At 40.0% G+C, this 15967-nt stretch overlaps 1 protein-coding gene and 1 pseudogene across 1 annotated transcript in view; one reads left to right on the forward strand and one right to left on the reverse strand.

The window, feature by feature from the left end:
• The window catches only part of LOC105815451, a 6778-nt pseudogene extending 3695 nt beyond the window's left edge, over positions 1-3083 (reverse strand).
• Positions 3084-7281: 4198 nt separating this feature from the next.
• Positions 7282-15967, forward strand: part of LRGUK (leucine-rich repeats and guanylate kinase domain containing) — a 97423-nt gene continuing 88737 nt past the window's right edge. Inside the window, 2 exon segments of the mRNA XM_012650606.1 lie at positions 7282-7588; positions 13910-14017. Coding sequence (XP_012506060.1) covers positions 7289-7588; positions 13910-14017 — 408 coding nt within the window. The 5' untranslated portion in view covers positions 7282-7288.

Consider the following 15967-nt stretch of genomic DNA (forward strand, 5'->3'; position numbering starts at 1 on the left):
TATAATCAATAATAATTATATATACTAAATTATGTGTCACAAAAATAACCAAATTCCCTTTACATCTGTAACCATGACTATTGTGAAATCTTTACCACCCATGGATGGTTGTTGTTTTACTCTGATTCTTCTTAAACAACAATTTGTGATCAACCACAGTCCAAGATTTACTTCTTTAGAAAAATGTCATGGAAAGAACTAAAAATATTTTTTATGACTTTTTATGTAAAACATTATTCTCATGCTTTGCTTTCCAAAGCCATTGAAGTAGTAGTAAGTAAATAGCAAAGTTATCTCCGGAATTTAAACTATTAGATTCCACGTGGCCCAACCTTATTTATCCTCTCTAGGCCTAAGGGCTATTACAAAAGAGACAGGCATATAAAAATGTAAAAACTGATTTCAGGAGATAAAAATTAGTACGTTGGGTTGGGTTCCCTTGTCCTTCTCCACCTCCCGCCACCTAGTTCCTACCTGTCAGCAATGAAACTCACTGGACAGCTTCTTAAAGGCACTGCAGCACTTACAGCCTAGAGACTAGATTTTACTCAAGGATTTTATTCCCTGAGGACCTGTGACTTAACTCCAGACCAGTCCGATGGAATTTATCTGTGCTCTTAACTTATTCTTTTGATGTCTGTATCCTTCTGCCCCAACCATAATGCAAATCCCTTGAAGAAAAAAGACCAAAAGTTTAACTTTTTTTGTTATCTCCAGCACCTGAAACGGATGCCTCTACGTAGTAAGGCCTTATAGATTGTGTAACCAGTCAGTAATAATGGTGACTTGAGCATTACCTGGGCTTTACATCACAGGCTGCGTGATTTGGTTTTCCACAAATCAGCACTGTTCCACACTTGTTCTTAACTAGATAAAGTATGTTGCTATTTTCAAAGTGTGTGGGCTATGGGAGGATTTCTTGCACATCTCATTCACCTGTCTTCTATTTGCTCTTCCCTCTGTTTTTATTATTCAGTACCATCGGGATGCTTTGGTTATTAAAATTTGTATCTCTCAAGCTCACCTTCCTTTCTACCATCTCCTGTGATTATTCCTTCCTGAATTCCTCCTGGTCTCCTTTGATCTTCTTTTTTTTTTGAGACAGAGTCTTGTTCTGTTGCCTGGGCTAGAGTGCCATGGCATCAGCCTAGCTCACAGCAACCTCAAACTCCTGGGCTCAAGTGATCCTCCTGCCTCAGCCCCCCGAGGAGCTGGGACTACAGGCATGCGCCACCATGCCTGGCTAATTTTTTTCTATATATTTTTAGTTGTCCAGCTAATTTCTTTTTATTTTTAGTAGAAACGGGGGGTCTCACTCTTGCTCAGGTGGTCTTGAACTCCTGACCTTGAGCGATTCTCCCGCCTTGGCCTCCCAGAGTGCTAGGATTACAGGCGTGAGCCACCATGCCCGACCTCCTATGATCTTCTGAATGTCTCTTCATAACATCATCAAGTCTTCGTAACATTGTCAAGTCCTCGTATCTGCATCTAAAAGATTTCACACAGTCCCTCTGGTCATCATTTTAATCATTTTTATCTTAAGTCTTTGTGACTTCCCTGATAAAATCCAGTTTTCTGTCTGCTAAAATAATCTGAGCTAGAAATTCTCAGTAATCCCTGTCTAGTCCTCTGTTCAGATTTTATTCATAACATAATGCTTGCAATTTCTTTGCAACAATTCTTCACTGGCTTGTCTTTTTTGCCTTACTGTCTAGGCTTTTAAGATTATCTTTTCCTAGACTGCAATTTTTATCTTTGATCTCAACACCAGTATTTGAGCTGGCTTATCTATTAGTGGGGCACCCCCTAAAATGCCTTTGATATCTGCTAGAACAGATATTATTTGGTTCATTCAAGTCCTGCCCAGACTTTTGCTGGTTCTATTAGCTCAACCAATTATGACAATCATATTCTGAATACAGTTGATTTCTGCGAAGGTAACAAATGAATTCCTCATTTATTGTTCTGTCTTTTCTCAACTTTCTTTATAATCATCATGAAATTCAAAGTGCTTGTCTACCATTTTAAAGGACCCCTCCCTGCCATACTGGGTCAAGATCCCAGGTCCTATATTTTCCCTCCTTAGCCCTTATGACAATTAAAACTAAATGGTTATTGGTGTAATTATTTGCTTAATGTCTATATACCTACTAAGCTTTTATTAGATAACCTTCCTTCCCTATGAAGAATCATCCCTTCTTCATAGAAAGGGATAAGAAGAGAACATAAAAGGATAAGCAATTAATTCATCAAATTACCTCAAATTTAAGGTTCTTCCCCATAAAATTTTACTGAGGGAGTTGAGTTGAAGTACAGTGTTTTGATTAAGGAAGTAGGCTGGGAAACCAAACTCTATTTGAGTCCTAGCTTTGTCACTATTTGACAAAGTGGGTTGAGGGGTTACATGACCTTTCTATGCCTATTTTTCCTCATCTACAATATGGGAATAATAATATTAATCTCTATTTTATGGGGTTCCTGTAGGGATTAAATGAATTAACCTATGTAAAGCACTTAGAAAGTTGTCTGGCACACAGTGATTACTCATAAACATCAGTTTGGTTGTGTTCTAATTGTTATTGTTATACCAGTGGTGCCTCCTACTGCCTATCTTCTCTACCCAATTCATGGTGTCCTGTAAAAATTATAGGGTCCGTAAAAAATCGCCATCAGTTCAAAGTGCTGGCATGTCAACATGCCTAAGAAGCACAGTTTTTCCTTGCACAAAATTGGGGAGGGAAGGCAGGGATGTGAAGGGGAGGGGGACACTCATTCTTTGCCTTGCCCAAGGTCCACACTCCTTGTAAGGTACTCTTTCCAAATATTGGCAACAGAGGGCTCATCCTGCCTTTTCTTTCCATTCTTAAGGAGGTAAGTTTCTGGCTTCAAATTGGGGGAACACCTCAGTTGCACACAGGAAAGTTAGGGGTAAGAGTCAGTAATAGCACTGAGGCAACACTACCACGAAACTGAAGCTGGCAGTTAGCACCCTCTTTCAAACTCAAGCTCTTTACCTCTTTGGTTCCCCCCTCATAACTGCCTATCCTGGTGGCCCTCTCAAGAGAGGAGTTCTTGAGTGCCATGGTGTCACTGTCCTATTTTCTCCTTCCTCTCACCCAAGGTGGTAAGGACCCAAGGCTATCACAGAAGACTCTGCCCTCCTGAACAATCGTATCCCCCCCACCTTTGCCCACCCCACTCCACTTCTCTGGCCCCAGAAACTTGGGGTCTTCCTGCTCCCCAACACACACACACACACACACACACACACACACACACACACACACACACCGTATCATTTTAAGTATCTCATCAGGGCCAGGATCTCTATGCCTCACAGTAAGTTCCTGAGAAACTAATTCATACTTTTAGGGAAAGTAGAGTATTAATGGTTAAGTTCAGGAGCTTTGGATCCAGGAAGATTTGGGCTGGAGTGTTGGTTTAGACACAAATTGTGTGACTGGGGAACTTACTTAACATCTTTGAGCCTCATTCTTCTCTTTCGAAAAGTGGGGCTATCAATTCCTATTTTAGAGAGCATTTGGAATAATTAAATGACATATGTATACAGCACTTAGCATGGGCCTGGCTTACAGCAAGCAATGAATAAAAGGAAGTGATTATTGATGTTTTTGTACCATTGAGAAGAGTTTAGGCAACAATATAATGTTGCCTTACCTCCTTTCCATCTGCCTAATTCTGTCTTTTCTACCTGGTAAAATAACTTGTTTTATAGAGACAATGCCTTCTGTTTTGATGCCCAGAATCCCAAAGTAGGATCTGTTAGTAAAAGTCCAGCCTAATGAGCATTTTGGTGAACTAGCAAGAGCAAGGATTGATCAACAAGAGGTCTAGACTCTAATAGCTGCTGTGCCACTAACAAGTCAGGCAATTTTGGGCAAGTCATTGTTCCTTGAGGGCCATCAGTTTCTTATATAAAAGGAAGACTTGGGTTAAGATGGAGTTTAAAATTTCTTCTGATTTTGATATGCCATGATTCTGTATGAAAAGGTTATTCTCTGAGTGAATCCTTTTATTTATACTTAAGAGTCTTGGCACAAGAACAGGGACATTGACCAGTGGAACAGAACTGAGAATCCAGATATAAAACCATCCTCATATAGCCATCTAATCTTTGACAAAGCAGAAAAAGACATACACTGGGGAAAAGAATCCTTATTCAATAAATGGTGCTGAACAAACTGGATAGCCACGTGTAGAAGACTGAAACAGGATCCACACCTTTCACCTCTCACAAAAGTCAACTCATGGTGGGTAACAGACTGAAACCTAAGGTGTGAAACTATTAGAATTCTAGAAGAAAATTTTAGAAAAACTCTTATAGACATTGACCTAGGCAAAGAATTTATGAAGAAGACCCCAAAGGCAATCACAGCAACAATCAAAATAAATAAATGGGACCTGATTAAATTAAAAAGCTTCGGCACAGCCAAAGAAACTGTCACAAGAGCAAACAGATAACCTACAGAATGGGAGAAAATTTTTGCATGCTACAAATCCGATAAAGGGCTGATAACCAGAATCTACTTAGAACTCAGGAAAATCAGCAAGAAAACATCAAACAACCCTATCAAAAAGTGGGCAAAGGACATGAACAGAAACTTTTCAAAAGAAGACAGACTAATGGCCAAGAAACATGAAAACATGTTCAACATCTCTAATCATCAGGGAAATGCAAATCAAAACCACAATGAGGTACCACTTATCCCCAGTGAGAATGGCCTTTATCAAAAAGTCCCAAAACAATAAATGTTGATATGGATGCAGAGAGATAGGAACACTCATACGCTGCTGGTGGGACTGCAAACTAGTGCAACTTCTGTGGAAAGCAATATGGAGATACCTTAAAGAGATACAAGTAGATCTACCATTTGATCCAGCAATCCTATTACTGGGCATCTACTGAAAAGAAGAGAAGTCATTCTATAAAAAAGACGTCTGCACTCGAATGTTTATAGCGGCACAATTCACAATTGCAAAAATGTGGAAACAACCCAACTGCCCATCAATACATGAGTGGATTAATAAAATGTGGTATATGTATACCATGGAATACTACTCAGCTATAAGAAACAATGGTGATATAGCACCTCCTGTATTTTCCTGGATAGAGCTAGAACCCATTCTACTAAGTGAAGTATCGCAAGAATGGAAAAATAAGCACCACATGTACTCACCATCGAATTGGTTTCACTGATCAACACCTAAGTGTTCGTATAGGAATAACATTTATCGGGCATTGGACAGATGGGGGGAGGGGAACGGTATATACATACATAATGAGTGCAATGCGCACCATCTGGGGGATGGACACGCTTGAAGCTCTGACTGGGGGGGGGCAAGGGCACGTAACCAAAACATTTGTACCCCCATAATATGCAGAAATAAAAAAAAGAGGCTTGATCAATATGTTTTTTCTTCTGAGAACTTTTATTGTGTAGCTTTATCTTCACATTTTTTCACCTGCAAATGTGGTAGTTGAAGGTAGACTATGGAGTGGTCATTCTAGGTTTGGGTTTCAGCACCACTACTTGGCTTTTGGTCAGTTATTTAACTTCTCTAGGCCTCAATGACCTTGTCTGTTGAATGGGGACAGACAGAGGATAGATGTGAAAGTGAAAAGGGACAAAATACTTAGACAACATAACCCCAAAGACTATAGTTTTATTGTCTTATAGGGCATTAACCAGCTTTTTCTCTAAGTCGGCAAGCTTATTTCAGAATGTCTCTCTTTATGGACTCTAAATATGCTGTTACCATTGTACTGGTTTCTTCAATAATGAGTTGAATAGAATCTTTCACACGTTTCATTCTATTTTTTGGTACGAGAATCCTGTTTTTAACTTTTTGAAAATTGTTCTTTGACAGGTCCTAACTAACTCTGCTCAATAGATTGATTGACATTGGCAAAGCTTGCTTTGCTAGAAGTGCTGATTAAGTTATTGAAAAACATAAACATGCTGCATTTGCATTTTTATACTTTCTGCCCCCTTCTTCCCTCTGTCAATTGGCTGAAGCCAGACCCTGTGGGGGTGAGGGTGGGGAAAATCCCTTGGAGGAATCTCTACCTACTGGAAAAAGAAATAAGCAAGAAGCAAGATAAGCCAGGCAGAAAGATACTTTCACTGTGTCCTTTACATTTATGACTAGCAAGATAATGAAGGAAGGTAATTCTGAAAGCTTTATGTCAGTTTTAACAGTCCCTCAAGCACTGAGAAAGATAATAGTCAATGGATGGTGTCCATAGGATTTTTTCTCCTTCTCCCCTGACAGCCATTGACAGGATCATTTTGTATTTGCAACTACTGTCATTGGAGCATGGAGAAAAGGCCCTGTAAGGCCAGGCGGATGAGGGCGACTTCCCTGCAAGGATCTCTATTGTCATCACTATGGCAATAATAGTTACTATAATTTTCATTCTGCTTTTCTACAGTGTCTACTTTGCGGAGCTTAAGGCTATGGGATTTAGGTCACATAAAATCACACTAGCATAAAACCATGCTTTGTAATCTGCAAGAATATCTTATAAAACTGCAAAGAGAACCTATGCAACAAGATTAAAGTAATTACCAACGCAGGTCACTTGACTAATGCAATTATTTATGGGATGCTAATAGCTTTTCAGAGGCTTTCACATACAGTGTCAATTTGACAGCAGTTTTTTTCTCTCTTTCTGTTTGGATTGTTAGACCACTGCCAGTTTTTCCTCCCCAAGGACATGGTTTATCATTTGGGGGAGGGGGAATGTAAATTACTTGCAAATCAGCTCCCAGATATCCTCTGGTAGTTTCTCTTTATTAAATCTTAAGGACAGGAACCATGGCTTCTATTTCATTATGTACACCCTCATCTCCTAGCGCGCACAGAGTTGAACTTCAACGTTACTAGCTTTCCGACAAGTAGCCTTAGAGACCTCAGACACTGCCAACGCCTGGCTCTGCGGAAAGAGGGCTTCGTGAATGAAGCGGGAAGAGAGGAGCACGTGCGATCCTAGTGCGTGATGAAAAAGCCCTAAGAGAGGCCTCAAGGTAGGGAGAAAGCAGACAGCTGGAGACAAAGAAAAGGGCAGTAGAGAAAAGAGGTGAAGATGAGAAAGACAAGCAAAAAGAACGGGCTAAATAGGAAAATAACAGAAGAGGCAGACAAAACGAAAAGGAAAGTAGAGCGCCTCCTGCAGCAGGCGAGCACGCGCGGAGACTACAGCCCCCAGCATCCCTTGCGGCGCCGGCTCCCCGGCTTCAGTCTCCTAGGCAACCCGCTAAACAAGATGGCGGCCCCCGAGAGCGCTCCCCAGAGCTCCAGAGCTCCCTCTCTCCTGGGAGGCTTGGGCAGTGCACGAACTGGAGTCCAATCGATGCCGTTGCGCTCAGAAAAGGAGTCTCAACCTTGCTGGTCTTCTTTTCCCATGGGGCAAAAGACGAAAGGCACTGTCAACAGAACCTCCTCCTACCTGCTGCAGCAGATCATTCACCGCTATCAGGAGTTGGACGCGGACGGAGAGGAGGACCGGGGCGAGGGCGAGGTGGAATCCGAGGAGTCCTCAGACTCCGAAATGCAGAATCTGGAGGTGTGCCTTCCCCCCTGCGCCCTCACCCCTCACTCTCTAGTTCCCTCCTCCAGCTGTCTGGCCCTGCTACTTCAGCGGCAGCTCCCTGACGCATCCCTCACCAGCCCTAGGCTTAGCCCACACCTTCCCGGGCTCTCTCGCCTCCAGGAGCGCCTCTTCCTGACAACTCTGAGGCCCCTCTTTTCTTCCCATTTCTCTTACCCCATTTCCTCACCCCATGCCTGAAATATCTCCAAACGTCTCCTTTCTATTTCATTAACACATTTGATTCCTTAGGAGTCGAGTTACGCAGTGTCGTTTTGAAAAAGTATCTATGTATTTGCATGGGAGTTATGGCTTTAACTTTTTCAAAATTATACCTTGACACTATTGTGAATAGGCAGGGCTCGTCTTTGGCATTTCCAGCACCTGCTTCGCATGACTATGAAGTACTCCAATACTCTTCCCCAGTCCTAGTCCTTTCAGCCTCCTTCCTGCAGGAAAAAAAAAAAAAAAAAATTACTCTCTTGAAATAATCTGGATAAGTGCTTCCTCAAAGACTAAGTGGCTTAAAAGTTTAATATTAATATATTACTTCTGCCAGGGGTATATGCCTCATACAAGCAGCATGCACACACAACAGAAAGAAGCCATAGAATGTTCAAACAGCCAAGTCACTGTGGAAGTTCCCAACATTCCCACCTGTATTGCTTGGGGTGGTCAATTTGCTTTTCACATTAGTACAAATTCCCTCCTTTCTACAATACCTAACTTCTTTCTTACACTTATTATCGTCCTTTTCCTTTCTTAGCCCATTGCCTGTGTTCTTGTCCTTTTCCACGTCTCATAACATCACTTCCTTCTCTTGGCTTCTAATAATTGTTTGCTTTCTTTCAAAAACATAATTAGATTTGCATTGTTTCAATATACTGTTAGGTTTTTCTCCTTGTCTTGTCTTCCAGGTTTTTCTCTCCCCTTTCCTTTTCCTTCATAGTATAAATTCCTTCAAATTCTTTTCAGAAATACAATGTTTTCAATATCCTCATTCTGTGATATTCTTCTGGTTTTCTCTCTTCACATCTTTACATCTTTTCCTAATCTCTTTTCCTCCTTGCTGCCAAATATGTTCTCTATTATGCCTGTGCCCTTTAACAAACTCCTTTCCTCATTTGTCTTATTTCTTCTCACTCTCCCCTCCCTAACCTGCAGCATTGTCTGTTACTCCAATTCTACCTTTAACCATTTATACTCTTCCCCAACTTGGGTGTCCCTTCTTTCATGTGTCCTCTGTTCACTTCCAACATTTGGCTCATTTCTTTCCACCCTCATCCCCCATTTTTCTTTCCTCTTCTTCTAATTCCTTCTATATGAGCTAGTTACAGTTTAGTTTTGCTTAAAGTTGACCATAGAAAGCTGTTACTTCTGCTACTCTCAGAAATTAGAATACTAGAAGTTAGAATACTATTAAATATGACTCTGTTCATTAGTACTTCTTTTGTCGATTTACTTTGCTACCTTTAAAAGTGACTGTTGCAAAATGGTAGCAGTGTTTTTGCAACTTTGAAATGTTTGTATGGTTTCCACCAGCTTCCACCCCAGAGGAATTCACAAATGAGCCACCAGTATACTTTATTATTGTAATTAACGCATAGCTCTTCAGCTATGGGGTTCATTAGTACCATTGTTAATCTGTCTTCAGTATGCCATTAGCAAACCGTAGAAGGGGTTGACTTGAAGTAGTTCTTTTTGGCTTGAGGATGTATGTGGAAAAAGTTGCATTATGTCTCCCATTTACATTCTAAATATTAATATTTATTTTGTGTTCTTATATTCTGTTTTGGCTTTGATAGTATTAATTTTAGTATGCTGAATAAACTGAAAAGTTTTAAAAGGAAACCTTTGGACATTCATGTTCAATGATTTATTTTTCATATCTTAGCCTGGTTAAGATTTGCAATGCTATGATGATCACAATGATTATTGAATGCCTGTAATGCAATTAGCTTCAACTCTCAGAAGCCCTTATGAATTTAAGGGAGGCAGTACAGACCAGCTGTTCAAAACACTGCCTTTGGACTCAAAGATTTCTATCTGGGGCTTGCTTTAGCCTTTTGTTAGCTACAAGTTACTTAACCTTTCTATGTCTCATCCGTAATGTGGGAATTATAATAATACCTATCTCATAGGAGAATTGTGAGAATTAAATGAGATTCTATATATAAAATGCTTAGCATAATATATTTTTGATATGATTACTAACAAAACATGTAATAGTAACTTACATGTTTTTATCTGCTAACTACAGCCCATTAAGTGATTTCATTAATTCAGCCTTCATTGAACAAAGATTTATTGATGATTGCTATGTAGGAAGCACTTTTTGACTATATACAGCAGAAGTGTCTGGGCCCCAAAACTGATCCACAAAAACTTTTTTCCCAGTAACCTAATGTGACTAATAATGCCTACTTATGGGATGATTATGAACATCAAATTTAATAAGAAACTTTATATTACCGTTCTTAATATACATCTGATACAGAGTAGACTCTCAAAAATTGTAGATATGATAAATAATAGCAACAGTAATGACAGAAGATGAGAACATGATTGAGGACATACATACACAGTCCCTGCTCTCAAAGTGAGATAAGCATGTGAGTAAATCATAGTAATTCAGCCTCTGTAGTATGCTACATGGAGATGAGTACAGATGACAGCTCGACTGCAGGGATCATGGAAGACTTCGGGGAAAGTAGACTCCGGTCTGGGTGGAGAGGTGGTGCGTGGGCAGGCAGGCAGCTGCTTTTCCTATTGATGAGTTGTAGGTGAGAGCAGAAGCAGCAGACTTAGATAGAAGCCAGATTCTGGAGGGCTCTGTGCTGTTGTAGGGACATGGACTTGAGTCTCTAAGCAGTTGGAATTGCTCTGTTGGCCAGGTGGGATTAGAGGGAATAGTAAGACAGAGGCAGGGAGATAAGTGGGCAGACTGTAGCAATATCTAGTGGGGAGGGAGAGGGGCTGGATTAAGGCAATGGCAGTGGGAATGGAAAGGAAGCTAAAGACAAAAACATATTTAAGATGGGATAGTTACTAATTGAATATTAGAAGTCTAGAGTGACTGTTAGGCCTATGGCATGGTCTGGGGAGATATGAAGGCCATTATCTACAATAGGAATTAGGAAAGATGGAGCCATGTGTTAAGGAGTTGGATACATAAACCATAAGACTGGAAATCAGGAGGGAGTCTCAGATTAGGAGACTTCCGCTTATCTCTTATTTACCACATTCCTGAAATTGCTTGTGTACTTCTCTGTCTCCCAGACTACACTGTAAATCCCTTACAGATAGGCACCACGTCTATTTGCTTATTCACTTATTCACCATGTCTTATCCGCTGAGCCTAGCATACTGGCTGGCATGTGCTAGGCATTCTATAAAATTTTTTTTCCCCAAATGAATGATGAACATGATATAGCCCCTGCTTCAATGCAGTAGTTGAATGTGAACTTGATTCAGGTTTGGGTATGGATGTATGTAGTTGCAATCAGGGGACAAGTAGTCAGAGACTTGAGGGTAGGGAGAAATTGAAATTGCCCATAGGCTTCCCAGTAGGGAAGGAAGTATAGTCAGGAGGAAACAGACTCTGAGAAAGGGAAAGGTGAGCAAACTGGAGATTTTGTTGTGATCAAAGAACAAGTTCAGTACTTGCTGGAAAGGTTGACAGATTAAGTAGTTGTGGGATTAGACAGTGGAATACTGGGGATGGAGGTTTCTAGTGTGGAGCAGTTTAGCATGATGACTAACTAAATCCAGAACATGGCCCCGGGAGTGGGTGGCTGAAGTTGGGTGGAAATCAAGTTTAAGGTGTCTGGAGTTGGGGCAGGAAAGAAATGTGTGTGTGTGTGTGTGTGTGTGTGTGTGTGTGTGTGTGTGTGTGTGCATGTGCTGGGAGAAGGGGTGTTGGATGGTCATCCATAGGGATTCTGATACCAAGAGAAGGACAGGGTTTGTGAAGATTGAAAATGACCAAAGACCAGAAGGGGAAGGCACAATACTGCCAAAGAAGGTGTGAGGGGATTGCTGTGCAGAATCTTGCCTTGGGAATCTGGGAAAATGCTGACAAGTGTGGCCTGTCTCCATGTCAGTGGCTACATTGAAAAATAAGCATCTACCTGCTATAAGTAAGGATGCAATGCCTTCTTCAAGAAATGGAGGGAGTCAGGTGAACTTCAGAAGTCTAGGTGGAAAGTTTTGGAAGGAAGGTAACATTCCTCTACCTCCATTCCTTCCTAGGTCTTATAATTTCTTAAAATTGGAACTGTATTTAGAAAAGTAAATGTGTTTCACTCATTCTGTGAACAGGTTGATTGGTATAGATGAGTGAAACATTAAGATGTGGAATTTCTGACTTTATCAATTAGTAGTAACAATTGTCATTTATTGGGAACACTTGCTATGTTCCAGGCACTGTGCTAAGAGTTTTGTATCTATTATTTTTTTTCTTTCTACCCAAAACATTAAAAGAAGGTGTTAGAGGAGGAAAGACATTCCCTGTACCCTCCTAGCTTTGATAGCCAGGTCTATACAATAGACTGACAACAGGCAGGTAATAGGAGAAAAGGTATGCACACTTATTAATTTTTAATATTATGTACATGGGGGCATCACAGGAAAAAATAAAAGTGAATACCCAAAAAAGTGGTGAGATTTGAGAACTTATACACCATCTTAATAGGAGAAGGGGGGAAGGGATGTAGGTCACTTAGGGGAGAATAAATGCTTGTTAGGAAAGAAGGCTAGGCCCTTAGAAAAATAGATGGGAGACATGACAGTTTTTGAGAAAATCTGTCTGAGTGTGGTAAAAACTTCTAGACTCCTCTCCTCTGGTAAGAGTCAATCTTTTCTGTTTGATAAAACTCCCAGGGAGGGGATTTAGGACAATTGAGTTCCTTTTGGAGGAGGCACGTTTAGGCAGATAAGGGGAGTTCAGAGAAAGCCTCTCCTTGCATTTGCTGTTTTTCAAGTGCCTTCAGCTCAAAATAATCAATATACTAAAGTAGCATATTTTGGGGTGACATGTCTTGAACTCCTTCATAGGTAATAACATTTTCTATTTATAGGTGAAAAATATGAGGCCCCGTGAAAACTTTACCTCCCCAAAGTCACACATCCAAAATGGCAGAGCTAGGGTTCAAGCCACACCTGCCCAATTCCAAAGTCCATGTGCTATTTCCTTGCAGGTGGTATTCGCTTCCCTGGGTTAGCAGAAATTTTGGGGGAAAGAAACTCTTTAGAGTAGTACAAGCCTATATACATATATCCTCAGTACTAAGAGCCTGAGCAGCTTCGTTGGTTCCTAAATTAACATAAAGGATTTGGAAAGAGGGTATTTTGCCATGGTAGTCCATATGTTAGTCACGGTTAGTTATATCAGTGATGATGTGGTTACTGTATTTCATGTCCTCATGCTGATGTCAGTGTTAATATGCTGGCCATTATGGAGTTGAAGGAGGCACAAACAATACTGATCCACCTGTTATCTCTTCTGTCTGTCATTATTGGGGAAAGGATATGTTGGGCTGCCATTAGTCCATGGGATGTCTATAGACCAAGGGCCAACCTCCTTATGGAAACGATCACCATCCTTTTAATAAATCTTGTAAATATACTAAGTGCTGGATATGAATCTAACAAAATTAGCCAATAGGAAGTGAACTGAGGACCTACTTTCATTAGCAAAAATACCAAATTTAAAGAAGCAATTGCTTTAGCTTGATGTAGTCATCCTTCAGAGTATGGGCAAGCAGTCAAGTGTAGGGATTAGGGGAACTGCTCTTGGGTCAGACAGATTAGGGTTTTCATTCCAGTGCCGTCACATACTATCCATGTGGTTTTAGGCAAGTTAACCTCTAAACCTTAGTGTTTCGTCTGTAAAGTGGAGATAAGAACACCTACCTCAGGGTTGTCAAAAGAATTAAATGAGCTAATCCACTGAGAGCTCTTAGCACAGTGCCTGGAATGGAGACACACTCAATTGATGGTAGCCATCACCACTAATAATGCTTCTACTGCTACAGTGTTCGCTCGACTTGGACTCTTTAATGCAAGTGACTACCTGAAAGCTCAGTGGCAGTGGAAACACTGATTTGGTAGATATTTATTTAATTATAGGTATTAAGTATATGTCCTCAACACAGAATTTTCTTTGGGGATGGTACATTTTGAAGGGCTGAGCTCCTGGGTATAAAATATACTAAAGATGTACTAGACATGACAAAGTGGATTATTTCTTTTCTAATGGGAACCCTGTCTTTGTCCACCTCTGTGGGTTTTTTGCAGGAGGAATTTGATGGGGTCCTGAGAGAAGAGGCCGTGGCTGCAGCACTCCACCAACTGGGACGCTCGGGCTCTGGGACTGAGCAGGTCTACCTCAGTCTAACTTTATCGGTGAGTATGACAAAATCACCGTGGCGGGCTACAGCTTGATGCTGACTAAACCATATTCATTTTCTTTGGTACACATAGCTTTTGTGGTGGCAGCAAATCTCAGAGCCTTGCATTTGATGGAGACTGGTGATAAGAGATATTTATGTAAATATTAGACTTCAAAGAGCCCTGGCCAATCTAGTAATCAGCCCCTAGATTCCTTTGTTTTCATTCTCTTCATACTCTATTTCTTTCATCTTAAGTAGTCTATATTATAGTAATCAATGCTTTCTTTCCAGAAGGTTGAATTTGATTCTGTGAAACCAATCAAAGACTCTTCAAGGATTTTCCGTCTGATCAGTAGAAGCAGCACTGAAATTTATATCTGAATCCAAGGGAACAGAGCATTTTGATATTGACTTCAACCCCCTAAGTATGTCAAGAAATAAGTAGCTTTGAGCTATATCTTACTTTCCAAAAGATCCTATCATTAAAGAAAAACAAATCTATTGTTATTCATCAATTTTTGAGATTTCAATACCAGTTATAGAGTAGCACAAAATCTGGGCTCCAATTTTATCATAAGAGAGGCTATAAGAACAGAGCAAACTACTCAGAATACTTAATTTTCTTGCCTTGTTTGTTTCTCTATAGTTCTAGAAAAAATATTTAACTCTTTTGGCTTCCTTATGTTGTAAAGCACGAAATATTCCTTGGAGATCCATAGAGTAAATGCAGATAACATAGGTGAAAAAAAAAGCACATTGAAATTTTACTATAGCACCATGATTTGGCTAAAGTGTATACAATTTGATTGTAAGACTGTTCTGTCTTAGATTTGAATTAGTACACTATTCAAGAAACATTAAGCTGTTTTCACCCATGCTGGTTCCATGGTGTGCCCTTTAAGGTCAACATATTAAGACTACAATCTTTTACTATTTTCACTTTATAACATTTTATGGATGACTCTGCTAGTCAGATAATAACATACAGGGAGCTTCCTGTATACACTGCAGTATGTTAGACATTGGAATGTGGTATATAATTCCAGCAGCCAATGCACCCCCACACACATCCCTTTCAATCAATATTCTACTTATGTACATAGTGCTATGCCTTAAATTGATCTACCCCTCAAAGCAATCCTTTAAATCTTATTTCAGCTAGATGGACTGAAGCTTAACTTATTTTGCCACTGACCTCCTTACATTTGAGATATTGCATGTTGAATTACTTTGCCTTAATAATCTGTCTTACTGAATATATTTTTTTAGGGTTGCCTGATTTAGTGATTTTCCCCCTTTATATCTTACATATATTCCATGTTATTTTTTACTTTCTCTTATTGCTTGTGTATGTGTCTTTTTTTCTACCAAAGTCATAAGTTTCTTAAGGGCACAGTATAGCCCTATTCCATTGTATTCCTCATCATGCCAAGCACAATGCCTGTACATAGTAGATATTCAGTAAGTATTTATTACTATTATAGCAGTCTTCATTAAATCGTCATCATTATTCTGTATGAGAACTTGCTTATAACAATTCTTCATTGGTTGGCTTTTTTTCTGACTCTGACATCACGACATAAACCGGTAATGTATGGTTCCATGGGACCAAATTCCCCCCTAACTTCACTTGAAGTTCACTAGAAGTTATTCATGGAAAGAATTTTGGACAAGGATTCAGGAGACTTGGGTACTGCTTCTCTATCACTAACTTGCTATGTGACTTCAGGCTGTTTACGTACCTCTCTGTACCTCATACTCTTCATCTCCAGATTGGGAATAAACTGCCCTACAGATTTCACAGGTGTGTTTGATAAGATGAGATTACTGTGTAAGAGCGAGCTTTGAAAATGAACCCCGGTGAAAGTGTAGGTAGTATTGTTATTAATGATTTCCTGATCAGGTGTGAACTCTCTTTAAAACTTCATTTAAATTCTAGGCATTTGCTTTTTCTTTTCTTCTG

This window comes from Propithecus coquereli, unplaced genomic scaffold (assembly GCF_000956105.1).
Source record: "Propithecus coquereli isolate 6110/MARCELLA unplaced genomic scaffold, Pcoq_1.0 Scaffold335, whole genome shotgun sequence".
Classification (NCBI taxonomy): Eukaryota; Metazoa; Chordata; class Mammalia; order Primates; family Indriidae; genus Propithecus; species Propithecus coquereli.